This window comes from Thunnus albacares, chromosome 4, assembly GCF_914725855.1.
Source record: "Thunnus albacares chromosome 4, fThuAlb1.1, whole genome shotgun sequence".
Taxonomy (NCBI): Eukaryota; Metazoa; Chordata; class Actinopteri; order Scombriformes; family Scombridae; genus Thunnus; species Thunnus albacares.
The window spans coordinates 23,792,402-23,819,338 of record NC_058109.1 but is presented as its reverse complement, the minus strand read 5'-3'; the positions used below and the strand labels follow the sequence as shown (position 1 = coordinate 23,819,338).

At 42.0% G+C, this 26,937-nt stretch overlaps 2 protein-coding genes across 4 annotated transcripts in view; one reads left to right on the top strand and one right to left on the bottom strand.

The window, feature by feature from the left end:
* The window catches only part of per3 (period circadian clock 3), a 20,248-nt gene extending 4,194 nt beyond the window's left edge, over positions 1-16,054 (top strand). The window contains exons 2-22 of one of the 3 annotated variants that reach the window (XM_044348204.1): positions 2,059-2,481; positions 3,513-3,670; positions 5,311-5,426; positions 6,503-6,701; positions 8,106-8,157; positions 8,598-8,746; positions 8,981-9,059; positions 9,157-9,263; positions 9,490-9,646; positions 9,811-9,919; positions 10,241-10,369; positions 10,533-10,641; positions 10,747-10,858; positions 10,980-11,119; positions 11,243-11,413; positions 11,615-11,863; positions 11,984-12,852; positions 12,946-13,132; positions 13,223-13,409; positions 14,327-14,477; positions 14,562-16,054. In XM_044348204.1, the coding sequence (XP_044204139.1) occupies positions 2,198-2,481; positions 3,513-3,670; positions 5,311-5,426; positions 6,503-6,701; positions 8,106-8,157; positions 8,598-8,746; positions 8,981-9,059; positions 9,157-9,263; positions 9,490-9,646; positions 9,811-9,919; positions 10,241-10,369; positions 10,533-10,641; positions 10,747-10,858; positions 10,980-11,119; positions 11,243-11,413; positions 11,615-11,863; positions 11,984-12,852; positions 12,946-13,132; positions 13,223-13,409; positions 14,327-14,477; positions 14,562-14,684 (3,837 nt within the window). In that variant the 5' untranslated portion in view covers positions 2,059-2,197 and the 3' untranslated portion in view covers positions 14,685-16,054. Of the gene's footprint in view, positions 1-2,058; positions 2,482-3,512; positions 3,671-5,310; positions 5,427-6,502; positions 6,702-7,551; positions 7,664-8,105; positions 8,158-8,597; positions 8,747-8,980; positions 9,060-9,156; positions 9,264-9,489; positions 9,647-9,810; positions 9,920-10,240; positions 10,370-10,532; positions 10,642-10,746; positions 10,859-10,979; positions 11,120-11,224; positions 11,414-11,614; positions 11,864-11,983; positions 12,853-12,945; positions 13,133-13,222; positions 13,410-14,326; positions 14,478-14,561 lie in introns of those variants that run through there. The other 2 variants (XM_044348203.1, XM_044348205.1) reach the window with 2 other exon arrangements.
* Positions 15,197-26,937, bottom strand: LOC122980314 (matrix remodeling-associated protein 8-like). The gene is made up of 12 exons (XM_044348208.1): positions 26,654-26,937; positions 25,518-25,544; positions 25,091-25,396; positions 24,304-24,405; positions 24,059-24,192; positions 23,776-23,955; positions 22,367-22,508; positions 18,421-18,579; positions 18,308-18,332; positions 18,130-18,221; positions 17,951-18,022; positions 15,197-17,862 (listed from the first exon to the last, which is right to left on the bottom strand). The coding sequence occupies exons 1-12, from the start codon at positions 26,703-26,705 to the stop codon at positions 17,840-17,842; spliced, it is 1,314 nt and encodes a 437-aa protein (XP_044204143.1). The 5' UTR covers positions 26,706-26,937; the 3' UTR covers positions 15,197-17,839.

Genomic DNA, 26,937 nt, shown 5'->3' with positions numbered 1-26,937 from the left:
GTCCAATTCAGAATCAATAATCAATTCAAAACCGATTCTCAAATTGAATGAATAGAAAAGGGGGCTCTATTTTCAGTCTCTTGCTCCGTTATACTGTGTGCTAAACCATTCACTGGTCCTTAGTCCACTTAAATACAAAATGAAACATAACTGGCAATTAAGATAAATTGTCCACAGCCTTTTTATTTTAAAAAGTTAATGAATTAATTAATTATTAATTTGAAAGCATCTTACAGTCTCCTTACTATATGAGAATAATAAAATGAGGGGGAGGTGGAGTGCTCTGCTGTGTTGTTATTAACATCATGTCTCCAGCAGTGGAGAGCAGCCTCTCTGCTGCACTGTTAGCTCCGGGGAAAGACATTGCTGTCCAACACGCTGAACAGCTGCAGGGTTTTTGAAGTGAAACAGACTGAGCACTGAGTGATTGTCTTCACCTCAGAGTTGGTTTAAGTTGTTTAAGTGCTGCAGTTTGTGTTGGCCAGACAGCCTTGTTTATTACTGCTGATCGCTGCTCTGCTCCACTAACATTAGTCTCTGATGACGCATAGAAAGTTCACAATATACTTCATGTTCGACTTGCAATTATTTTTTGTAATGTAATTATTTGTCATTAAATTAAAAAATGCTTGCCACTGCCTTTTTTTGTTCCATCAACATCACACTATCTATCTACTAAAGGAAGGAATCTCTGTATGTCTGTGTCTATGTCCTTCACATATTTTTTTAACCGTTCATCAGATCGACTCCACACTTGGCAAGTGTTGGGCCAGGGAACAAAGGGAGTGCTGTGTTGAATTTGGTGCAATTTGGACACATGATACGTTTAATATTAATACATTTTGAATAAACCAGTGCTCAATGAGCCGCTCTGCTCTGTGCAGGGGCAGGGCGGAGCTTCAGGGCTCTGCCAACTGACTCCTGCATGTCAGGGAGAGACCAGAGATGAGACGTGACACAAAGACAGACAGACAGAAAGCATAGTGTTAGCAGATCAGCCACAAGTGTCTACATAGGAGGCGTTCAGGTACATTGTTGAGGGTAGGTCACCCGCCTTTTGGTAGCGCTCAGAGCCCAATACACATTGACTAGTTATATGCGTAAAATGGAGCAAATACTTCCATGGACAGTACCAGTTTGTCTCATATGTTCTGAGACCATGGCGAAGCACCACTCTAGACAAAGCAGAAATCTTTTAGGGCAAACATAGTGTGAGTAGCACATTTAGCTGATCAGCAGCAGCAGCACGCGAACCATTGTGTCTACATAGGAGGCGTTTAGGTTGAGCGTAGGTCACCCGTGTTTTGGAAGCGCTCAGAGCCCAATACACAATGACTGTAGTTATGTGCAAAAAACGAAGGACGTAATTTCCACAGCCAGTTCAAAACCATTTTGTCTCATATGTTCTGAGACCGTGGTGATTGTGAAGCCTCATTACAGATAAAGCACAAATCTTTGGAGCAAACATACCTATTCAAATCTGAACTGATGGCACAGAAAATAGGAACGATCTAAGAACCCAATATGATTGATCCACTTTATTTTAGGATGCACATCATTTTATTGTTAAATGCAGCTATCAACTGTATTAATTTTACTATGCGTTGAAGTACTGGCCGGAGACCAAGCAATCGACGTATTCCAAACAGATATGTTTTGAACGTGCACAGCACTAGATAACTAAAATTTAGAAAATCAATTTTTGACATTTGTGAATTGATTCAAATTCGCCCGCATCTATGAATCAATTTTTTTCCCCTCACCCCTAATGTGTCTGCAGGGGTTTGAGCAGGCTGTTCAGGAGGTATGGTGACTTGATGAGTACCTCTTTAGGTGCGAACCACCACCCTTACATTTTAAACTGGGCAGTGCTATAACCACATGATCTGTGGATCCCATTTTCACAGGCATAGGGCTCCCACAGCCAAGAAAGTATCTAAGAAATTATCTGGCTGGTCACCAGAAACTACTAGTTCTTCTCTGCTCTTAATCCAGCTGTACAAATTTAATTCTGATACTGTTTCTTATGATCTCTTCTTGTTTTCTTGTATTTTACAGTGCTTAAGGCAGACCCTTACATCCAACATTCAACACTGATTGAATGAAAACTAATTTACCGTCGCCACATGGAACCCATTCCCCTTGTTGATCATATGAAGACCCTTACCGACTACTGTAATTGGACAAATTGCTATTGATGTGTGACCAAAGTGCAGAGATGCCAGGAGGGGACAGCAGTCCAGATGGGGAGGAGCCTGCGTTACCGTCAGCCACAGAAGGTGGAGGGGAGGAGAGGACGTCATCAGGGCAGCAGGACAGAGGGGCGCAGTCTGAGCGCCTTGGGGGAGAGGAGAGTGGAGGTTCAGGTGGAGAGGTGGGGCAGGAAGATGAGGAGATGACGAGTGGATCACATGACCTCTCCTCCTCAGCCAATCATAGCCCTGGCAGCGCCATAGGATCCACCTCAGTCTCCACCAAGAGGTATTTGCCCTTCTATTCTCTTGATTCCACATGCACTGACTTCTTGACCTACGTTGTTGTCATCTCCTATCACAGCATACCATGGCACTTACTTTGCATGTGTACAGGGTTATAATATTATACTATAATTGTACTTTAATTGTACTTGTAATTGCTGAGGTCTTGGGAAAGCGAAAGCGATTGGGGAAAAAATAGGTCCAGTAGAACAAGACATATGAGCACTCAAGTTTAATCAGATTGGCTACCACTTTGGAGGTAAAACTGAAAGTGAGTGAACCTGTAATGTTGCTCATTGTGCAAGAAATTCCACATAGCAACTGCACGTATGGTAGGTCAAAGGTGAACCAGGAAAGTCAGGCTGTAAACTGTAATATATATTTACAATAGAATGATCTCAGCATTTATATTGTTGAGTACAATTTAATCATAACCACTAGAACCAATGACCAGAGGTATGAAAAATGTTGTATTAAACTGCAAGTTTCCATTAACATTGTCTGATGTTTAAGTTCAGACTGTTGAGGTTATTGTGGATAACTCCAAAATCCAAGACTCAAAATCTGTCTGCCTTAACTGCAACCTTTTTTAATGCAAATTTACAATCCATGTTTGCTTAGGGCTTGATTTTTTTTTTTCGACATCATTGCCTATAATTGTGATTCTTTTCAGCAGCCATAAAAGTATCCTCGAACATAGCAAGGAAGAGTTTTCAAAAACAGTCTTGCCAACCGCTGTACCATTTAATGACTCCAACAATGACAAAACTAGTAACAATAAAATAAAGCAGACTAAAAGTTTACTGTGAGATCCGGATCAAGTAGGTAAGGCATGCACTGAAACAATTGTATGGTTTGCTTTGAAAATGATCTGTAGAAATATAAAGTATACACCATGTGTGTTATATATGATATACAAAAAAAACAATGAAAACTACTGGTATGCTCTCAAGTTTTAACAGGCACCAAATCTTCTGCATCATTCTGACCTGAATATCTTAACTTTTATGGCTTCTGTGACTGTGTGTGTAACAGTGAGCATGCAGATGGTGGAAAAGAGCAGGCCCACAGAGAGGTGATGACCACAGTGGCTGAGATGAAGAAGAGGCTTCCATCAGACAAACGCAGCCGCAGCAAAGCGAGCACTGTGGAGGCCTTACATTATGCACTCAACTGCGTCAAGCAAGTGCAAGGTAATGTGGCAAAATGCACAGACTGATGAACCCGTGTTTTTCTAATTGAAACAGTTTTTTTCTTTCACATGAAGAATAGTGTCAGTGACAGCAGCATTTTTCTCTAAACTATCCTGATACATGGTACTGCTCGAAAGTTTGTGAACCCTTTAGAATTTGCTCTATTTTGCATAAATATGACCTAAAACGTGATCAGATTTCCATACAAGTCCTAAAATTAGATCAAGAGACATCAATTAAACAAATGAGACAAAAACCTTACAATTGTTTGTTTATTTATTGAAGAAAATGATCCAATGTTACATATTTGTAATGGCAAATGTTTGTGAACCTCTAGTATTATTAATTTATTTGAAGGGGAAATTAGAGGCAGGTGTTTTAATCATTGGGATGACAATCAAGTGTGAGTCTGGGAGGCCCTGCCTTATTCAAAGTCTGAGCCTCACAGCACAGGTTTGTGAAAGTGTGTCATGACTCAAACAAAGGAGATTTCTGAGGACCTTAGAAGAAGAGTTGCCAATACTCACCAAGCTGGAAAGGGTTTCAAAACCATTTTTAGAGTTTGGACTCCACCAGTCAACTGTTAGGCAGATCATATACAAATGGAAGACATCCAACACTGTTGTTACTCTCCCCAGGAGGGGTCGAATAACAAAGATCACGCCAAGAGCAGGCATGTAATACTCTGGGAGGCCACAAGGGACCCCAGGGTAACGGGAAACTAAAGGCCTCTCTTTCAGTGGCTACAGTCGATGTTCATGAGTCTACCATCAGGAGATCAGTAAACATCAATGGTGTACATGGCAGAGTTGCAAGGAGAAAGCCACTTCTCTCTAAAAAGAACATTGCTGCCATCTAAGGTTCACTCAAGACCACATGGATAAGCCAGAAGGCGGATGGATGAGACTAAAATCGAATGAGAAGCGTTATGTTTGGCGATGAGCAAAACTGCATTTCAGCATAAGAACCTTTTTCATTGATGAAGCTATGAGTTCTGAGTTGTACCAGTAAATTCTATAGGAAAATGTAAAGTATCCGTCAGTGAACTGAAGGTCATCAGAAAGTGGGTCATACAGTAAGACAACCACCTTAAACACACAAGTCACTCTGCCAAAAAATAGTTAGAGCAGAAGGAAGTTAATGTTTTGGAAAGGCTCAGTCAAAGTCCGGACCTTAATCCTATAGAGATGCTGTGGAAGGACCTGAAGCATGTAGTTCATGTTTAGAAGCCCGCCAACATCCCTGAGTTGAGACTGTTCTGTAAGGAGGAATGGGCTGAAATTCCTCCAAGCTGATGTGCAGGGCTGATAAACATTTACTGGAAACGTTTGGTTATGAAGTTATTGCTGCAAAAGGGGGTCACACCAGTTACTGAAAGCAATGGTTTGCATACTGTTGCCTCACACAAATATGTAAGATAATTTTCCTCAATAAATAAATGAATAAGTTTAATGTTTCTGTCACATTTGTTTAATTGGGTTCCCTTTATCTAGTTTTACGACTTGTGTAAAAATCTGATCACATTTTAGGTCATATTTACGCAAAAATACAGAAAATTCTAAAGGGTTCACAAACTTTCATGTAGCACTGTATACAGTGTCGTTACAAAGCAGCATGTGTGTTTGTGTTGTCCTCTGTAGCCAATAGTGAGTACTACAAACTGCTGATGAAAAACCAAGATGAGAGGAGAGACGCCACTGTTTGCACCCTGGAAGAGTTGGAGAGAGTCATCTCTGAACACACCCTTAAAAACACGGTATACAGACACACACACACACACACACATACACACACACACACACACAAACACACACTTAAAGGTAGAGTCAGTTTTTCTGGAGAAAGATTGTTCAATACGCTTTTTGTCAAACTCAGCGAATACCTCATCATGGTCCAGGTCCGTCAGTTCTCTGTATACACTGAAAAAAGGCTGAAAACAGCCCTGGCTCTGTAAATGGGGAAACAAAAACAATGGCTCAGACCGAGCCACACAACACTATTTCAGCCAGTCAGCAGGGGGCGCTCGTGCACAGGACAGGAGGAAGTCATCAGAGTAGCTGTCTGTGTGAGGACATGACAGTCTCCCCGTCGAATAGTGGGGGAGGGCTGGTGAACTGGAGAGAGAGAGGGGCCGCGGCCAATTCACATAGAAAGTGTTTTCTCATGGAACAGATACGCTTCCATTTTTGTATCAATCCACACTGAATATGAGACAGTCTCATGGAGAACCCCCACGTTTTTTTAACGCTCTGAGTCTGTTTCTGTCATGTTTAGTCTGAGCATGCAGCTCTTTAAATCCCACAAATATCGTGCTGTATATGTGTTTTCAACTTATTAACTGTATCAATGAATCAATAAATATAAGAGGTTCAGAAGGAGCATGAAGGGAGGGGTGTATTAGTTTGGGTGTTTAGTTCAAATATCAACAATCCTTCTCCAGAATGACTGACTCTACCTTTAAACAACACTACACACAGGAACTGATGTTATTGTGACTTTATTGTCCGAAAATTACCACATACTCTAGTTATGACAAGACATTACTTGCATAATTATAGAGGATTATTTGTGAGCTGCTCTTATATAATATTTTGCTGCTGATTTGAGTCTCCTTTCACAGTTGTAGACAGTCTCAAAAAAGCCTTGCAGCATTTAGAACAAACACTTGCATACATGCATGCACATGTACAGTACCTTAACTTACCTCACGCCTGGGCGGATGTGTGAGTGTATGTGTGTTTACTGCCTTTGTGTGTGTCTGTGACTTGGCTTGCTTGTGTGCGTGTGTCTTTCTTCGTGTGCGTGCGTACGTCTCTCTGTATCTGTGTGTAGGACTCCTTCGTGGTGGTTTTCGCGCTGTCGAGCGGCCGTGTGCTGTATGCGTCGGAGCAGGCTCCCAGTATCCTGTGCTGCAAGAGGAAGTTCCTGGAGTCGGCCAAGTTTGTGGAGCTGCTCTTCCACCAAGATGTTAATGTCTTCTACTCACACACAGCGCAGCCGCATCTGCCACCCTGGAGCAACTCACACACAGGTGTGTTTGTACCACATGTCTTACATTCTGGATGGGTTTTTATTTTTGTAGGTTAAGGTCAAGAATGAACTTTCAAGCTCAGTTTGTTATGTAGTTTTTATTTCAATTAGATTCATTCCATGTTGGATAATTTTAGATTTTCTTTTAGTTTTCCTCTTAATTACAATCTTAAGTTTGTATTAGTGGTCCCTGGGACACTACTCAAAACACATTCTTTATTTAATACCATAAATACTAACAAAACACAAGCAACTACTAACAGACTGACTCTAAAAATATTTTACCATTTTTTTACCTTTTACTACAAAAACAAATGAATGACAAAAAAAAATGAAGTTCAGTTTTAGATTTTTTTTCATTTTATATTTAAATATACACTGTTGGTCAAAAGATTTAGAACACAATTTTTTCCAGTTTTTATTTAAATGTACATAGTTAATGTCTCAATGTACACTGAAATTAAAGCACTGAACACATAAACACTTGGAGATAAAACAAAAATTATGCGTCTTTTGTTAAACAAAATTTTCAAATAATCATCAAATAAGCCACCTTTTGCAGATAGAACAGCCAAACATATATTCTCTCTACAATGGAAATGAAATATTGTTGGGAAAGTTCTTCCCAACGCTGTTACAGAAGTTCCCGCAAATGTGTTGCATTTGCTGTCACCCTTTTGTCCAGTTCCTCCCAAACCAGCTCAATGACTGTACTGGTCATGATTTGAAGCCTTCTGTCTTGTTCTTTTCTTCTAAGGCTGTTCTGACATAGCCTGGAGGTATGTTTTGGGTCATTATCTTGATGTACGATGAACCCCTGACCAACTAGGCGTTGACCAGAGGGTATTGAATGGCTCTGCAGTCCAGGGTGCCAGTCACTCTGTGCAAGTCACCAACTCTGGATCCAGAAAAAAAGCCCCACACCATCGCGCTTCCTCATCCATGCTTTTGTACAAACAGGGTGTAAGTAATCAACAAAAGTTGGGGCACCTGTAGGAATTGTTTGCCTCAACTTTCAAGGCCATTGCTGCAGATAAGCTTAGAGTTTTAACCCCTTACTTGATCCCTGAAAAAGGCCTTTTGCACAACTGAAATGTACATTATTTTCAGTTTTTGGCAACCTAAACTTTTTTTTTTAACCTCTGGCAATTTACTGCTTACTTTTGTACCATTAAATACCATTAAAGGGCATTCACTAGACTTGAACTGCTTAAATTTCAATAAAAACTGGAAAAATGGGGGTGTTTTAAAACTTTACTGGTAGTGATTATTTGACTTTCGACAGTGTTTTTTAATAAATATTTTTTGTTTAACTTTGAGATGGTTTGTACCAGAGTGGACGTCTTTGTGAGTTATAACGGGGAGAGAAATAATTCAATATTTTTTCTGTTCTTTGTCTCTGCAGCTGGCGTTTTGTTTGACTGTGCCCAGGTCAAGTCTTTCTTCTGCAGAATCAGGTCAGTATTTGTTCAGTATCTTAATTCCACTGGGGAACATTCCTATACAAGGCCTCCCATAAATCTGTGGTTTCTCAATAGTAAAGTCTTTCTGGGAAAATGAGGTTTGCACGGAAAATATGAATTCCACAGATTCTTGCAGAAAATGATCAGAAACTACCCACAATTACCAGTTTTTACCAATAGGTTTCAGTTAAGCACATGAAGGCCACTTTTCAAATCCCAGGTTGCATCCTGACCACCATATGGGACTTATTGAGCCATACAGTTAAAGATAGAACAAATTAGCATGCATTGGTAGATTAAACACGTACATATGGCTGTCGTCAGCATGTGTTTCCAGTTTGATATCATTTACCAGAGTTTGATATTAAGTGAGTAATATGGCTTATTTCGACTTCATCACTGTGGAAATTTAAATTTGAATGAATGTGTTTTAGGGGCGGGAAGGACCGCGAGGGTGAGATGCGTTATAACCCGTTTCGGATCACACCCTACCTGCTGAAGGTGCAGGGAACAGGAAGCAGTGGGGAGGAGGAGGAGCCGTGTTGCCTGGCGCTTGCTGAACGCATCATCTCCGGATATGAGGGTACTATTATTATTATTATTATTATTGTTATTATTATCATTATTGTTTTAAGCACCACAAACTGTACACAGTCTTGCCCAGTGAATAGTTAACAACAAACTGTTTATTGACTTTCGTATTTGTATTTGTTTGCCCATTTCTAATAGATCTAATTTCATGCAGTTATCAGCATGTAGAGATATTCCTTACTTAGCATATAAGAAAGATCTCAGTGACAATTATTTACTCGTACAGCACCTCGGATTCCCATGGACAAGCGCATCTTCACCACCACACACTCCCCTGGCTGTGTGTTCCTGGAAGTGGATGACAGGTCAATACACACTCTCAGATGTGCACAATCAGAGCTCATGTTGAGCTATAAAATGGCAGTGTGTTGATTAAGCTAATTTCATGGTGACTACCCACAGGGCTGTGCCATTGCTAGGATACCTTCCTCAAGATCTGATTGGCACGTCGTTGCTGACTTGCATTCACCCAGAGGACCGCCCCCTCATGCTGTCTATGCACCGGAAAGGTGAGCGTTAAAGGAGGTTGCAGTTAAAAGGGTTTTTTTTTTTTTTTGATTAGTGAATTTCTAACCATGTGTATAGATCCTATTAGGATATCGATATATGAATGTGTCTTTGATTTTGACACTGTGCACCAATAATCAATTAATTTATTTATGGAAAAATAATCAGTAGATTAACTAGTAACAAAAATTATTTGTTGTTTTTCACTCTTCTTCATGTCATGTGTAGTGTTGAAGTATGCAGGCCAGCCTCCGTTTGAGCACTCGCCGGTGCGTCTGCGCTGTCAAAATGGAGACTACATCACCTTGGACACCAGCTGGTCTAGCTTCATCAACCCTTGGAGCCGCAAGGTGGCCTTCATCATCGGACGACATAAAGTCAGGACGTAAGGACAAACTCACACAAATTCAGGACCATACAAAGATAAAACTAACAATTTATATCCACAAATAAAGTCTCAGTGCTGTCTGTGTGCTCAGATGGAGGGTTGGATATGTGTATGACATCATAAGAAAGATGACATCACTGTACTGTCTTATTTGTCTCTAGGAGTCCACTGAATGAGGATGTGTTTGCTGCTCGGACTAAGGAGTATTTCCCAGTCACCCATGAAGAAATAAAAGATCTGCAAGCCAAGATCTATAAGCTCTTCCTGCAGGTGACTATTTTAGTGCTGAAAAAATTAATGTTGATCATTATTTATTTATTATTTTATTCATTAATTAAGAGAAAAGATCAAATATTTGCAGTTTAAAGCTTCATAAATACCAGTAACTAGCTTGTCTGTTTAATATCATTATGAAAGGAATCTTTTTTATAGCTCTAGAGCACATACATAACTAGATGTGTCACCCCTAGTAACACAAACACACACACACTGTACAAACACACAAGGATATCTGAAATTATCTTTTTTTTATGTTTGTGTATGTGTCAGAGTTTCTCTAGTAACCTTGACTCTTTTGTCTTTTATCCACAGCCGGTCCATAACAATGGTTCCAGTGGTTACGGGAGTTTGGGAAGCAACGGCTCTCATGAGCATTATATCAGTGTAGCTTCCTCAAGTGACAGTAATGGTAACCTGTGGGAGGACTCACACCGGGAACCGGTGAGACATCAATGATATCACTAGCCAGGAAGCCAATGTTCCTTAACACTACTGCCAGGGTTAATCATGTTGATACATTGTGTGTGTGTGTGTGTGTGTGTGTGTGTGTGTGTGTGTGTGTGTGTGTGTGTGTGTGTGTGTGTGTGTGTGTGTGTGATTGCAGATGACTCTGCACCAAATCTGTGCTGATGTGAACAGTTTCAAGAGTTGGGGTCAGCGGGCATATCGGGAGCCCAGCCACAAAATTGCTCTTCTTGGCAAACCAGCCACAGGTAATGCAACCCAACGCATAGTAAGCACAAAACGTTTTGAAAAATACATACTTTTAAGTTTGCAAATATTTTAATAGTGGCTAAAATGATCCTTTATCCCCCCAGCACGTCAGCCCCCCACAGCCTCAAACCCTGAGATCCGAGATCATGAAGAGGGCAGGAAGCAAACACACATTCCCTCCTACCAGCAGATCAACTGTGTGGACAACATCATCAGGTGTGTGATGGTTGTATCGTCATGATGCTCCTAGATGATTTCAGTGTATTACATGCTAAAGCACCTGTCACACTATTAATTGCATGTCTGGTGTGTGTGTTTGTTCGTTTGTCTATTCCAGATATTTGGAGAGCTGTACAGGTCCAGCCCTTAAACGGAAGAGTGACTCTCATTCCTTGGCCACCTCTTCTTCCTCATCCTCTACCTCAGAAGATGACAAGCCTGCCGGAGCCACTGACACAGCTCAGGCCAGCTCAGATGGTATAAACAGACACACACACACACACTCTTCTGTCACCATTTGTTGAAATGGTTGAATTTTGTTATATTTTTTTGCAAAAGCAACTTCAACTGTTCTTTATGTAGTCTCTCCTTTGTGTGCAGTGGTGGTGTTGGACAGTGAGGTGTCAGTGGGCCCTACAGCAGCAGCAGCAGCAGTAGTTGGAGCGCCTCTGACAGACATCACCATGTCCACCAAGGCCATGAGTGTGGTATCTGTCACCAGCCAGTGTTCATACAGCAGCACCATCGTCCATGTCCCCCAGCCTGAATCAGGTATATAAACATAGCCTTTTATCTGTGTGTCAGATCACAAGATTCACTCAGATGCTCTCTTGCAACTCAACTGTAGATCTCACATTTTAATTAACTGCATATGGAAGTTAAAGCTTCATTTAGAATTTGTAAGCACGGAGTCTTTAAACAGGCATTTAAACTGTCTATTGAATGTGTTTCTTCCTCGATGCTCTCCCACAGAGGCCACGGCACTGGAGGATGCCCCGATGGGCAGTGAGCCCACTGATGCTGCTCCGACACCTGTCCGTACAGCCCTGAGTCCTGCCACAGAAGAGCGAAGGTTTGTAGGTCTCACCAAGGAGGTACTATCAGCTCACACCCAGAAGGAGGAGCAAGAGTATGTGGATCGATTCCGCCATCGCATCCTCCAGAGCCCCTACAGTTCCTATCTGCAGCTGGACAACAGCTCCCATCACTCCCATCACCGAGGTATATATTTAAATGACTAACAGCATGTGTGGATTCAGCGAATGCCTAATATCATTTTTAAGGGATATCTTCACTTGTTCGAACAAAGTTATTCTGCAGCCTATGTCCATTTCACCACAGGTGACTACTTACGTCCAGTGAGCGCTGCTGGGTGGAACCGCTCTCGGAGAGGAAAGCCCAGACACAAGCGGCCCAAACCCCAGGGCTCCTCAGACAGCTATGCCTCCCCGGCTGGCCCGCCTCGCCATGTTCCTGACTCCTCGTGGCCCTCCTCAGAGTCCTCCCAGCCCCAGATGGGTTCGCCCTACAACCAGGCATCCCCACTCCAAGGGCCATTCTTCCCCATGATGGCGACTCAACCTGGCCCACAGCAACCACCCACACCACAGCAGCTGCCTGGAGCCACTCCTGTGGTGCTGCAGCCTCCTGACCAAACCCAGCTCAGCTACAACTTCAACCTCATGCAGTCTACTCAAAACCTGTCATGCATGCAACCAATCCAGATGGAGCCCATCCAGAATCTGCAGAATATCCAAAACTTCCACAACCTGCAGGCCATGACTTCAGCCCAGAGCGTCAACCCTTACATGGCTCCAGTCATGGCTGTCATCCTGCCCAACTACCCAACTTTCACTCCAGGTTATCCGTCCATTTACCCACCGTCCGCCCCTTCTTTTCTGCCCCAGGCACCCATCACCATGACAGGATTTGCCCCAGGCAGTGTCCCCTTCGTTCAGCCCCAGTTCCAATGCCAGCCTGGCCCCCTCGCTCAGACCTCCCCAGGCCCTCTGCTTTGCTCACCCAGAGCCAGCTCCTCTGTTGGGGAAGAGGAGGAGGCGGCTGAGCCCCGGGCTTTATTCTCCAGCTCTCGCTCGAGTTCTCCACTTCAGCTCAACTTGCTGCAGGAGGAGCTGCCCAAGCCGAGTGAAGGGCAGAGCAGCACCGGGCACAACCATGCTGAGAGCCTCCATGAACAACACACCAACGAGGTGAGTCTGCCATTTACAACCCCTACCTACCCTCCTATTGTTTTCACATTGCACTTGGTTTAATCCTGACTGTTAAACCTTCGCTTCGGTCAGGGTGACGCCCCCAGTGATTCTGGGAACCATGATGCCCAGTCGACAACCAGCGAGCTGCTTGACCTGCTGCTGCAGGAGGATGCCAGGTCTGGGACCGGCTCAAATGCCTCAGGGTCCGGGTCAGGGGAGTCTGGAGGCTCACTGGGATCTGGATCTGGCTCCAATGGAACCTCAACCTCGCACACCGGTAAGAAGGAAAACACTCACCCGACTCAAATCGTCTTTGCATTGAATAGAAGGGTGAAGTGACTGACGCAGAGCTCTTCCTGGGTTACAGGCAGCAGCAACAGCAGCAAATACTTTGCCAGCAATGATTCATCAGACACATCACGCAAAGCCCGCAAGAGCCAGGAAGCACCGGCAGAGCACCAACACAGCTTTGACACTCGGGTGGAGAACTCGCTGTGGAGCATGATCCAGCACACGCCTGAACGCGTCATGATGACGTACCAGATCCACACCAGGTACAAACACACAACACTGCTTTGCCCTTTTCATTCCACTCGTCATGAACAAAAAAAGGTCAGTCCTGTCAAAACATTTGTTGGCTAATGCCAGTGATTTGCTTTGGCTTCACTGATTGAAATCTGGCCAGAAAAGCAACATGCTTCAAAATTTCAACCCACACAGAGCAGTGCAGAATTACTTTCATTCTTTCCTGTCAAATTAATTGTTCCTTCATCCTTGGAACATTGTGATTTGTGCTGGAAAGGAGTGAAAATATCTCACCTAATTGAAATGTTTTCTTTTTCTGGGGAAAAACATACTTTAAAAGCACTCTTTTCACCTTTTGCAAAAGCTGTTCATGGATGATCACCAAACCAAATTGTATATAGTATCATTTGAAATGTATTATTACATTAAAATATTTTATTCCATTTAACGATCTCAAGAAGGATCAGCATGTGTGATTTCAAAAGCTTTCAGCTGAGTAACAGCTCTGCTAAAATGTACTCCTTCTCTTTTTCAGTCTCTTGTCAAACTGTTTGAAGGTCTTAAGGTCAAAACTTTTTAAACGTTTGAAGTCAAATCTCTTTGAAGCCGCTGGTTGTGGGATCACAGAAACATTTGCATTAGTTTTTTTAGGCTTGCCATCATTTTCATTACATGTGACATCGTATGACTGCTTGACAGTTGTTTGATGACTCTGCCTCACTGATCCCCATAATCTTCATAAAAAGTCGGCGTCATTCCTACTTCTCAATCCTTATGGCCAACTGTTGAGACTGTTTTTTATCATTTTGTGTCTTCATCCCACCTTTTTGAGTGTAGTTTAAAGAAAAATGTCTTATATTTGTAAGATTGTGTTTTTTTTCTCTGTCGACACCATTCCCACATCTTTTAACTCGTCCTCTTGTATCTGGTCTTTCCTCTCCTCCAGGGACCAGAATGAGGTGCTGGCAGAGGACCGGGAGAAGCTGCGGGTGCTTCAGCCCCTCCAGCCCTGGTTCAGCCAGGAGCAGAAACAGGAGCTGGCTGAGGTTCATCCCTGGATCCAACAGCACACTATCCCACAGGAGATCGACACACAGGTTGGGATCCGCACACACACACACACAAACAAATTCCTCTTCTGCTCAGCTGAAACAAACATATAACATATTTTTGTCTCTCAGGGTTGTGTGAGCTGCAACTCAAGTGCAGGGGTGGCCCACTCCCCTCACCCTCCGGCCCCCGACAGCTCGTCCCCTCTGGAGAGCCCTCAGCAGGACTCAATGGCACCCGGGGTGGACACTTGAGAGACCTGTAATCCAAAACAACAACCAACCACCCAGCTCACAGCGAAACCAGCCCTGCCAGAAAACCTCGACAACTCCCACCACACATCTCTTCTGACCAATCTGGAGGAGTGGGTCCCTACGCTTTAGTTTAACTTAATTTGTAAAGGTATCAGAGGCTGGACCAGGCCCTGAAGGAACAGAGGAGGCGAGAGACACGGGCATTTTTACTGGCATTTTCTCTCAGTCAGCCTAATGTGACTGCCTTTATCGGACCATGAAAATTATACCTCTCTTCTTATTGTGTTTATAGAGCCTCTGTAGGGGTTAGTTTGTATTTAAGACTGACCACATCCTTTGGCACCACTTGATGCCCAATATAGAAAGAGTGGTCCTATGGTTGCTGCCCCCAGAACATGAGCACTGTGTACACCGGCTGTGACCGGGTGACAAGACAAAGACGGCGCTGGCCCAGTTTGAGTATCAGAACACACAACAGACTCTTTCTTCACTGACATGGAGTGAAGGTTGTACTGTGTGTACCACATCAACTCCTCCAGTGACATTACCATGGTTGACACATGGTAGCTTGTTTTTTTTTTTTTTTTGGATGGACACTAAGACAAAGACACATATGCTGCTCTGTTTATAATGTTCGGATTCTAATCTTGTAAGTTAATTGTTACTGGAGTGTATTCTCTTATTCCATAGGTTGGTTTTCTCTTGTCCAGAATATCAGTTTTGTATGGTATTTCGACTCATGAACAACAGCAAACATATTGATCATTTCAAATTGAATTTAGAGCTACCACACAAGTCCCATCCTCATTGCTCCTGTAGCGAGCCCTTTCTCTGCCCAGTATCCTGCCTGGTCACCCCCCCCCCCCCCCCCTCCCTCCCAGTACCTGTAGCTGACCTCTAATTGTAAAAACACAGCGTGGCCCCAAATTTCTTCTGATTGTGGGTTTACTTACTGAATGAATTTCCTGTTAGACTCTGTTGCTGTCTGTATGACTGGCTGTGTGAGTGCGTGTCTGTGTGTAAAAGAGAGACAGAGAGGAATTAACTAAACCGTTGAAATTCTGTGAATGTTGTCGCTCTTTTTCTTGTACTGGATTCAGATTGCAGGTGAGCTTGTGAGTGTGTGTGCGTGTGTGTGTGTTAGTGAGTGCTGATTGATTGAGAGCTGCTTCCTTCGATACAGTTGTCCATCAGCGCAAGACCGACCAGGGTTTTCTACGGTTTTTAGATTGAAAGTATATTACAGTACCATGTATTTTATAGAAAATGTACACAAAACAAAACTTCACGAAAGTGTATAAAAAGCCATTTGTCTTGAATTCAGGGACTGTTTGTGACACAAAGGAATGAATAAATGAACTATGACCTAATGTGTCCTTAAGCGTGATTGTTTAAGTACAATACACAAAAAAATATGATATAGAGGTACCAGATGTAATTCAGTCAAGTAAACATTAATGGATGATGTACAATTTTTACACCCATCAGTTCTAACAGTAGTTGCAGGCTCAACACAAAAATAATTTTAAAAAAAGCAAAGATCATCAACAAAGTGTGTACATGCTTTACACCACAACCAGGGAGGTATACCTGAAGACACCAAGGTCATCTCCTCCATATTATTTTTGGATATTTGTCAATTTAAACGACCTGAGGGTGAACTGACTGTGTACAAAAAGTAAGTGGTAAGTTTTTAAAGCTGATTCTGATATTTTGTAGACTCTAAATATGTTTCAACGAATAAAAAAAATAATTAAAAAGTACTTAGAATTTCTCTGGCTGAGTTATTTTCCTGACAGTGTGGAGAAGGCTTTTAAATGAACAAAATGAACATATTAAAGTCTTAGAAGTTTTTTTTTAGAAAGTTTTTGTGACAAGTCAAAAAAAATCTCAATGGGGCAGGGATGCTTTAGGGTATTTGACCTCAACATTTCTGTTATCCTGGCATCCTGGCTCAAAACCTTGTCAGCTTTCTTCTTTCCCACAATGTAGTGTTCCTGCATTATTGATAGAAAATCCTAATTTTTTATGTTAAACTTTTGTTGGATTACCAGGTGGAAAAAATGTGTTTTGAAACTAAAAGCATTTTTCAAAGCAGACTTTTTGACCTGTTAAAGACAGGTGCAGCTAACAATATTACTGATTTATGCAGTACCTTAATTACTGGAATAAAGCCATATATAATAATAATAATTGCTCCACCTGTGTGTTTTCTGCAATGGTATGTCAAAATGATGGCTGTGAAAACATCAATGAAAAAGATTAAATGACATTTAAAGTACAGTTTGGACCAACAATTCCTAAATATGAGAAGCCTGGAGACCACTGAGCTAAAATATTATTACAGTAATAAGTAGTGAATTACACGTACTGTGTAATATTCACATTCAACGTCAGCACAGGTATCTACTCTTAACAATAATGTGGGATAACAAAATTTCCATTAAAAATCTGCATCAAACATTGAATTTTAATACATGTAAAAACAAAACAAAAAAAAAGGAATTCCACAAATGAAAAATGCAGTCTGAGCATCAGAATAAACTGCTTCATCTGTCAGTTACAGTTACAGCATACAATCAAAGCCTACAGGAAGCAGCACACACTGATTGTAGTGCATCAGCGGTGCCTCAGTCCGGTCAATAAAGCCAAGATGAAATATGTGAGTAAACAGAGAACAAAGTGAAAAGCAAAACATCAGTATGTTTTTTTTTTAACTTGAGGAATAATAACAAAAGCTGTAATAACTGATCATTCATCTTCACTCAATCACAAACGAGTCAACTTCATTCAACATACAGTATGTACACATTTCTCCCGTCATTTAACAGCGAAGGCTTGGTTAAAAGTCTCCACTCTGGGTGGCGCTGTGGTCCTGTGCACAGTTGTCCCAGGTTTGATCATACAATGGCAGAAAATGAAATCAGCTTTTCTTTCTAACACTGGCATTTTGAAAACATGGTGTCTCTATATGAGCCCTTTTTATGCGATTTTCTGCATTTCACATCAAAGCATTTTGGCAAACATTGACTCTCTCTCTCTCTCTGTGGAGTCTCTCCTGCCAGGACACAAGGCAGTGTGTGGAGGTGTTTTTCTTGGAGGGCAGCCTCTGGACCAGCCAGTGACTCCGGTTTGACCTCTTCTTTGTCATTTTCTCACTTAGAAAATTTCTGCATCTCTGCAAAGAAACAAAGACAAATTGAGTGTGAGGAGGAGAAAAATGTGAGCTAATCCGTCACAGTTGACTTTGCATGAACGTTTGTTACCTTTATCAAGATCAATGACTTTAGGCTGAGTGTTCATGTGGACCTTCTCTTTCAGCAGGTTGTTCTTGTAGTCTAAAATCACACAGGAGAAAGTAAGAATACACACACACACACACACACACAGACGGTCGAGACGTGCGCCACCGTGTATCCACGCTCCACTTTTTCATTTAACTCACCGAATCCTCTCTCCTCCGGCTCACGAGCGCACACCCTCACCTCTGCGACATCCATCTCAAAATCATCTGAGCTGCTATGACTTCTGCTAGACCTATAACAGCCAAGAATAATACACCTGAGTGTGCGTTTAAGGGTAAGGAGTGGTCACACGTGTGTTTGTGTGTTTACAGCACTCACCTAATAGATGGCTGTGGATAAAACTCTGAAACAAAAGAAAATGAAAGTGAGATTCAGAAATGTAAATTCAATGTAAATCACCTATAATCACACTGAGGTATTGCAGTTCAGACCTTTGGTTTTACGTCTGCGTGTGATGAGGATGATGATGAGGATGATGAATGCCAGGAGGAGGAAGGAGGTGAGGACATAGCCCAGAGGCAGGAGAAAGTGATGTCTCTGGTCTGGCAGAATGACGTTGATGACTCGCGGTGACTCAACCTTTGTGGAGTCTGAGTGGAGCGCAGATGACAACCGTCAGCATTTAGCTTCCCTTTATTCTTTATCCTTTCTCTCACAAGAGATTTATAAATGTAGAAACCAAATCCAGACCTTACATTGGACAGACATTACACAACCCATGAGTAACACAGTAATGATAGTTTTAACTTTGTTTTTTGAAGTTTCATTTATACTCTAGAGTTCTTTGCTCTCTGTTGGAGACTCTTTCTGTGGCTCTGCACCCTTAATTTTAGATGAAGTCACATTACATTCTCCAACCAAACTTCATCCAAAGCTTACTAAATCTGCATTAACGATTGTTCATCTGGTATAAACATTTGATTCTTTCTTTCATTTAAGTTTATTTTTGGAGCGGTTCTTCCTCTTTTAATTCTCATACTCAATCATAAAAACGCTTTAAGCCACACTAGAAGCGCAGCTTTAGAAATGGCAGAATAATGCCAAAATGTGAGAAATATCCTTTCTTTTGTATTCATCCTTTTGACACTAGTATTGATACTCAAAACAGGACTTACTACAACTTAGTGCAGCCAGAGGCACTAGCTTGGCTGTAGTCTCTTTTGGTCTTGTTTTAAAATGCAGATAATTTTATAAATTTGTGAAATTGATTGTGGTAACCATGTTGGGTAATAATACTTCTTCTTCTACATGATTTATTTCTTTATTAAAGAAGTTTTATGTGGTGTGTGACAAATTTGTGTGGTAAATGTTTTAAAGAAGTTAAATATTCTCTGTTTTAGTGTATGAATAAGAGCGAAGGACAATATAATATAAAATATCTGTTTGAGATTCAAAAGCTTGCTGTCACGTTCTAACTTTCACCTCTTTTTTTAGTATACCGATGTTGTGGACATTGAGACACAACATCGAGACACAAAAAAACTTTTAAACTTTTAAATCCCGCTCCAGACATGTTTTATGTGTGTGTATATTAAACACTCTACTTTGAATAATAATGTGTGATATGGTTTTTCCACAAAAGTTCAATTATCTCCTTAAAATCCTTCAAATGACTTCCACTCCTTTTCAGTCATTAAAAGTTCCAGAATCCATAAATGTGAAAATATTTGTTATTTCTGGACACAAGATGTCTCCTACTTCACTGTAAAGTCAATTCTCAGTGTTTGTGCACTGCAGGCTTCAAGCTTCCACGTCAGTGAATATTGGACCAAGATTGGCTCCAAACTAGTTGTGATGTAACAAATCATGCTCATAGGTAAACATAGGTAACATAGGTAAACCTTAAAATCAGATTTTCAGTGATCGCAGAAAAACTTTCCCCCTTTAGCAGATGAATGTGAAAACAGCCTTCTAGTGTGAAACTCTGCACACTGAAGCTCAAACTTCCAAGTGAGGTAACAATAAGAAAAACACATTTTTGAGTGGAGGGGGACTTTAAGTTTCGCCTAAATTCATTTGGTCTGTTCCCAGAGCATTCAGTGGTTTTAGTTTAATGTGTGTTTGTGGTGGCAGACTACATGTAATGCTAGAAGTCTAACATGTGCTCTCACTGGCAAAGATTTCTCTCCAAGCTTCTTGAAAAACATTTTAGTGTGTGCCTGTGGCTCCATATGTGTGTATTAAGTACTGAGTGTGTGCGATGCCACGTAAGCTCTAGCACCTTGCAAATTATTTTATGTCGCTTTTTTACATGTGATGACATTTCCTGGCTGTAAAAAAAAATGCTGAGCACATTTCCAGGGAAAACAATTAGCTTGGCGGCATTATGTGAGATGTGCGGTTCTGCTGAGTGTTAAGAAGTGGAGGGGGGAGGGAAAGCCTGGTTTCATTTTGCTTCATTAAAAAAAAAGTGCAAGGCAAGAAAGCAGCTGCTGATCTCAGACTCAACATATTTGAGCCAGAATGAGATCCAGATAGTCATGCTGTGATTTACTTTTCCTGGCAGTAAAACACAGAAAGTCCAAGAAAGGAAGAGGAGTGAAGGAAGGACAGAGCCTGGGTGGAACGGGAGAGGAAAGCCAATGGAGAGAGAAAGGAGGGAAGGAGGACGGTGAGATGTTTCTCCAGAGCCCTGCCTCGCTGAATGAAGTTAGAAAGGACCTCGCCCCGGCAAACACAAACTTTCAGTGCATACACATCTGCTTGTCTGCTGAGTCCGTCAAAACAACATGTTCATTAACATTCCAAATCTGTTAATCCTTTCATTTTGTTTGAAGCCATTTTCTCCTGACCAGTGCCCTGATGGGAACATATGTGTTTGTGTTTAGACTGTCTGCCCTTTCCCCTCCCTACCCAAACTGCACTGGGAAATATCTCTGATGGGAGGGAGGGAGGGCTGACCTACATCTCTTATTCCCTATTTCATCAACAGACTCGCCCCCGTCCTTCTTCCTCTCTTCGTCCATCTCTATCTCATAAACCTGAAACACACGTCCTGCTCTTGTCCGCGAAACTACCGAAAATAGGTTGATCTCTTTCTTTATAAGAGAAAGTCAAAAAATAAAGTGAGCGAAGCGAGTGAAAGGAACGTGATGAAAATAAACAAACCTGAGCATGTGGGATCCTCAAAGGAGGAAAAACAGAGTGAGGGCAGGATGGAGGAAAGATGAAGGTGGGGGTGAAGAGAGGATGAAAAAGTCCTGTAACTCCTCCAGAATGTCAGCAGAGAGCCAAAATCAACAGGCAGCAGACAGTCAAAGAGGGCAAAACAAGAGCAGATAAGAAGACATAACATTGCAGCAGGCTACTGCTGTCTGAAAGCACAGAGGAAGAAACTACACTAACATCACTCACACTGTGTTTGAGAGGGTGATCGGTTATGCATCTTGCTTCTAACCAGCACAATTCCCATGGTGCAATCCTACTGTATTATTACAGCTCGGGAAGGATTAATTGCGAGGGCAGAGCTGTATCCGAGAGATTCCACAGAAATGAGATCGGTCTTGGCATTCACAAACACACACACACACACACACACACAAATGGACTCAGCCGCAGGCATTTCTCATCTATAAACCTCTCTCAATGATTTTCCCATATTGATCTGCCATTATCGGCTTTGCTTCAGTACTGGAAACAGACACATGCACCAGAAAACTCTCTCATCCTTCAAGAATTTGAGGTAGGCAGCTGGCATGCCAAGATGCCAATCCGCTCTTCTGTCTGTACCCCCCTCCCCCCTCTTCTTTTCTCTTTTCTTCTCCTCTTTCTAATATGCACTCAGAGACGGAGCTTTTTAGGCAGGTCAAAGTCCTAAGAAATAAACTATGGAGAAACCATAACCTCTGCAAACACACATAAAGAAAACAGGCAATGAAAACAAATGAGTATTGAGTGTTGCCATAATGATGAAATAGTGAAGATGTTGGTTTTTGAGGAAGGTAAAAGGCAATGAGTGTGAGAGAGGGCAGGGTAGTGTGTGTGTGTGTCTGTGGTTTCACATCTGTGGTTTGGCATCTGACGAGCTGACAGTGCAAGAAAATTCTCATGAAACAAACAGAAAAGTTCAGAAAGGGGGGGGGGGGCGTCGGGTTCTTTCCCCGATCTCTTCTTCTGCTGTTGCTTTGCTCTGCTCTTTGGAGAGACTGAGGCCGAGACGAGACACGGCAAGGATGAATGAGGACAAGATGACGAGTTACAGAAGGGAGAAGTGAAGGGAAGAGCAGATGTTTGTTGTTCTTCTTAATTGTGCACATGATAGTTCAAATCCACTAAGTTATAAAACATCCTCTCTGCTAAGGCACTCACACTGATCTATACCTAGAGCAGAGAGAATTTTGTGTTTGTGCGTGTTTGCATGTGTGTGTGTTTGTATACCTTTGTCTTCACTGGGTAGTGCTCTAGCAGGCTGGGTGGTCTGAATCACTGGTGCCTCCACTGTGACCATGAACTCTCTTCTCTCGTGTAGACCACAGTAATGATGGTGGAGGTGGCACGAATACAACCCCTGATCTGTGGGCTGTAAACACACACAAACACACAGTCGTGTTTCCATCACTTCAGAGGACATCGACTTACTTCAATTTCCTGGACACTTATCCTAACCTTAACCATAACCCTAAACTGACCTTAACCTTCAACTGAGTCTTCACCCTAAAACTAGTGATTTACATTAAGGGGGCTTGCTTTTTGTCCCCATAAGAGAGGTGAGTTCCCACAACATGACTGTGTAAAGAGATTTACATCCCCACAACATGAGGAATACCTGGTCCAAACAAAGTTTTCAAGGATTTATCACTTTGTTGGGCTGCCAGACATCTGTGAAGCTAGGGAGACTCATATTTTTAGGGTTTTAGTTGTATGCTGTACTCTGCCTTGCATTGTTGCTGGAATATTTTCCAACATGGCTGTCCAGACTGCCATGATTGATGAGTGTCTAATCTATTGGGGCATACATTACATGTTCACATTTCATAATACTGGCAGTCCATTAAAGTTGCACATAAATATAATGTCAGTGTACTGCATTAATGTAGTAAAACAAATCTGTAGTGATCAGTTGAGAAATGTACAACTGTGCTCATTTTGCAACTATGGGTTAATTTCTTAAATGTTACTGTATATGTAATTATATAGTGTAACTGTAGTTTGTCAAAATCTGATTTGGCCTGTATTTCACGTATTTCTGCAGATGAAAATCTGAGGAACTATTTATCTGTATTGTTTTAAAAAAACAAACAATTGCGCATTAAAACATGTTCAAACTTTAAAAAAAAAGAGCAAAAGTGGTCTGACATTCAGCTCAGTGTTGTCTGCAGCCGGAAAACTGGTCCACAGTGTGGTCAAGGGGACACAGTGCACCCCTGAGCCCTGTATGTATTTAACCTAAATGTTCTGATTTATGAGCTCTATCAAAAAATACTGGGACCCTTGAGATTCCTCCCAAATGTGAGTATCAATTTTAGTCTGCTTCTTATTATCACAAAGGGCACAGAGGGCCCGATCATGTATTGTTTGTTGTGGTACTGCTATTTTTGTTTATTTAAAATTTATGTGGATTGCTGAACTTAATGTAGCTGCCAACCTCATTCCCCCAACAGAGCAATGAAGTTTGACTTGACAAGAGCTACATTACAAATGCAAATCCAATGTGTTTTACAATATACATGCACATACACGGTGAATTCCTGCAACCAAAGTACATAGAAAGTACATTGTTTTCTGTTCTTTTCTGTTCCTCTGTTTCTGTTCTTTTGTTCCTCTTTCACACCCACAGACATACACACCTGCAGATCAGATATGCTGAGTGAGAAGTCTCCCTCTGAGAAGGCTTGATTGCTGATGTTCATCTTCCTCTGGAGGAACAGGGGTCCGTAGCTGCGCTGCTCCCCTGAGGCATACAGGTCCACCAGCCGGTCAGCACGGTCATGGCGGATTCCTGGGGACTGGCGGTCCCAGTGGACCACCTGGTTGCCACCAAGGCAGGGAAAGAGATATATTTTTCAGTCAACATCATGTAATCCCTCTAAATTAAAACTAAATCTAGATGAGCTCATGTAGTACACACACCTGCTGGTCCTCCTCCTCGTCGCTCCAGTCCGTCCACACATTTCGTCTGTTGACACACGGCAGCACCACGGTGCTTCCAAGCAGTACCACGAACACCGCCTTCTGTCCATCCCAGAAGCGCTGCTCTTTACGACCTTTATGTATATATTTTATAGTAAAAGTGCAAAAAGATAAGCCGAGTCAGCTTTTACAGTTGATATGTGCTTCGGCTCACATTTTGACAGATGGTACAGTGTGATACATACGTGATTTCGTGACGTTGAGTTGTACTCTGACTGTCTCGTACAGGTGGCAGTAGAGATGGTGGAGGTTACAAGAGTACAGACCTCTGTCATTCATCGTAACATCTATCATCACAAGGAGAGACACAAAAAAAATGCAAGCATAATGATTATGTTGGGGGAAAATCATGTTGTCTATACACTTAAAAACCATACCAGCTTGTATAATGTAGACCATCAATTAATAATGTTTTGTCACATGACCGCCAATGATTTTTAGATTGATTTCCTATGAGGGAATATGGATTTAGTTACATTAAAGGCACATGAATGCAGTTGGGAGAAGAGACTGTTTTGAAAAATTGTCCTTGTTGGTGCACTCTGGTGTTTGTGAAGCTCTAAATTTAGTAGTTTCTTGAATCAAAAGTGTTGCTGCTTTGGATTAAACTCTCAAGTGTTGAATGCTGGAGTTTCCCCACAAGCTCTTGAATGCACCATCACAGAATAGCTGTGTTTTATGGCAGAGGTAGTCCATGTCACCTGAAATAAAGACCATCTCTAACCATCATAAAAATCAATACACCTTTATGAAATTGTCTTTTGCCCTAAACATCTTTAAGGGAAGGGTCTCGTACATTTTGACTTTGATTCAGTGCTGGTGTGAAATGAAAAACTGATCTACAATCTTATTATATTATTTGAAAAATGCACATTGACATGTAAGCAAATCGGTCCCTTTAAGATAAAAATCACATGAAATCAGAGCCATAGTGAATCAAACAGACAGACAAAAAAATGCAGTGAGTGTGACCTTTGATGACCAGGGAGAAGTTTCCATCCTTGAAGGCCTTTTTGCTGAGGCTGACCCTGCCCATGTTGTAGGAGTTGTAGATCCTCTGGTCCCCCGCAGAGAACATGTCCACCACCCTCTCCATGGCGTAGTCTGGACGGTCCCGGTACAGGTCCCAGTGGAGCACCCTCTGTCTGTCCCTCACCCCGTCCCTGGTCCACACCATGCGGCCGCTCACACACTGTAGCACCACCCTGGATCCGGCAGGGGCACTCACATTATACCCTGCCACCACCACGCTGCTGCTGCTGTCAGACTGGCCTGACACTGAAGGATGGACAGGGAGGAGAGTTTACACACGGGAGCATTCTGCAGTTACAAAATCCTTGAAGGGGGATACATAGAAATGAATAACAACTGGACACACACACATGCAAAAATAACACACCTGCAGTGAAGAAGCAGGCCACGGGGACTGAAATAGAAACAGTTGCAAAAGTTAATGGGATAATCACTTAAACAGGCAGAGTCACTGCATACTGTGCTTTTTTTTTTCAAAAATATATACATGCTGTTGGAGAGAAGGCTCTGTAAATTCAAATTCAACTACAAGAAAAGACAGGCAGGTTAATAAACAGTAACCAAAGATCATTGTTTTATATCTCAAGAGATCAATACAAGACATTTCACTGCAGCTATACAAAGAAACTCAACAGGCTTAGTTAGAAACAGTAGTGGAATGTCTGCTCTTTGACTAATATTCATGATGTGCGGTTGAGTGAATGACTGGACACTGTGCTGATGTGTTGGACACTGACTCGGTGAAACTCATCTGACAGGAATGTGTGTGTGTATGTGTGTGTGTGTGTGTGTAGGAGTGGGTGTGTGTGTGTGCCCGCACGCTTTTTTATTACCTTACTGGGACCTTTTCTGGTATAAACACCGACCTTGTCGGGACCAGTAGTCCTCATAGGGATCAAAGCCCAGTCCTAATGAGGCAAAACGTCATTTCTGAGGTCTTGGTTGATGTTGGAGGTAAGGTGTGAATTGAGGTCAGGTTAAGGTTAGGGTTACAGTTTGGGTTAGGACGTCCACAGTGAATGGAAGTCAATGTGAATGGAAGTGAATGGAAGTCAATGCAATGTCCTAATAAGGATAGCTGTGCAAACTTTCTGTGTGTGTGTGTATGTGTGTGTGTGTGTGTGTGTTTGTGTGTGTGTGTCTAAAAGGCTAAGGTGGATGGGAGGAAAACTTTGAGTCTGGCTTTAACGTCAGTCAGATATTCACATCAGAAGTGTTTTCAAACATTTGAAATCATCTTTTTCTTAAAATACCAATCTCAATCAATTAAAAAAGAGAAAATTAAGACAATACTTAAGTACTTATTAATTGAAAATGCTTTTAAATCTAAATCTAATTATTAATCTAATGTCTTGAAAAATCCAAGCAATTTTTTACTTATTTGCAGGAGTATCAAGTATCAAGGAGTATCAATATCAAGCCTTGTAATGTTACTATATGCACGCATACTCAATCTTGCAACAAATGTAAAACAACGCACCAGCCAAACTCCAGCCTACTTACTGTGGATCAAGAGGAGAGCCTGGAAAACGATGTCCTCCCTTGCAGGCTTCATGTTGACAGTTTTAATGGTACCAAAGACTTGTCGGGGCTGCACACCTGGCTGTCGGCCCTGTGAGAGAGAAAATCAGTCTTGTTGATGCATCCGCAGCAGCAGCAGGACCTGGTTTTGTCAGATTTCAGAGTTTAGGGAGATGCAGAGGCAGCGCCACGTTAGGACTTCTACACAGAACCAAAACAGAAGTGTTCCCACCCGGGAAATGAAACCCGACACCTCCTCTCTCCAT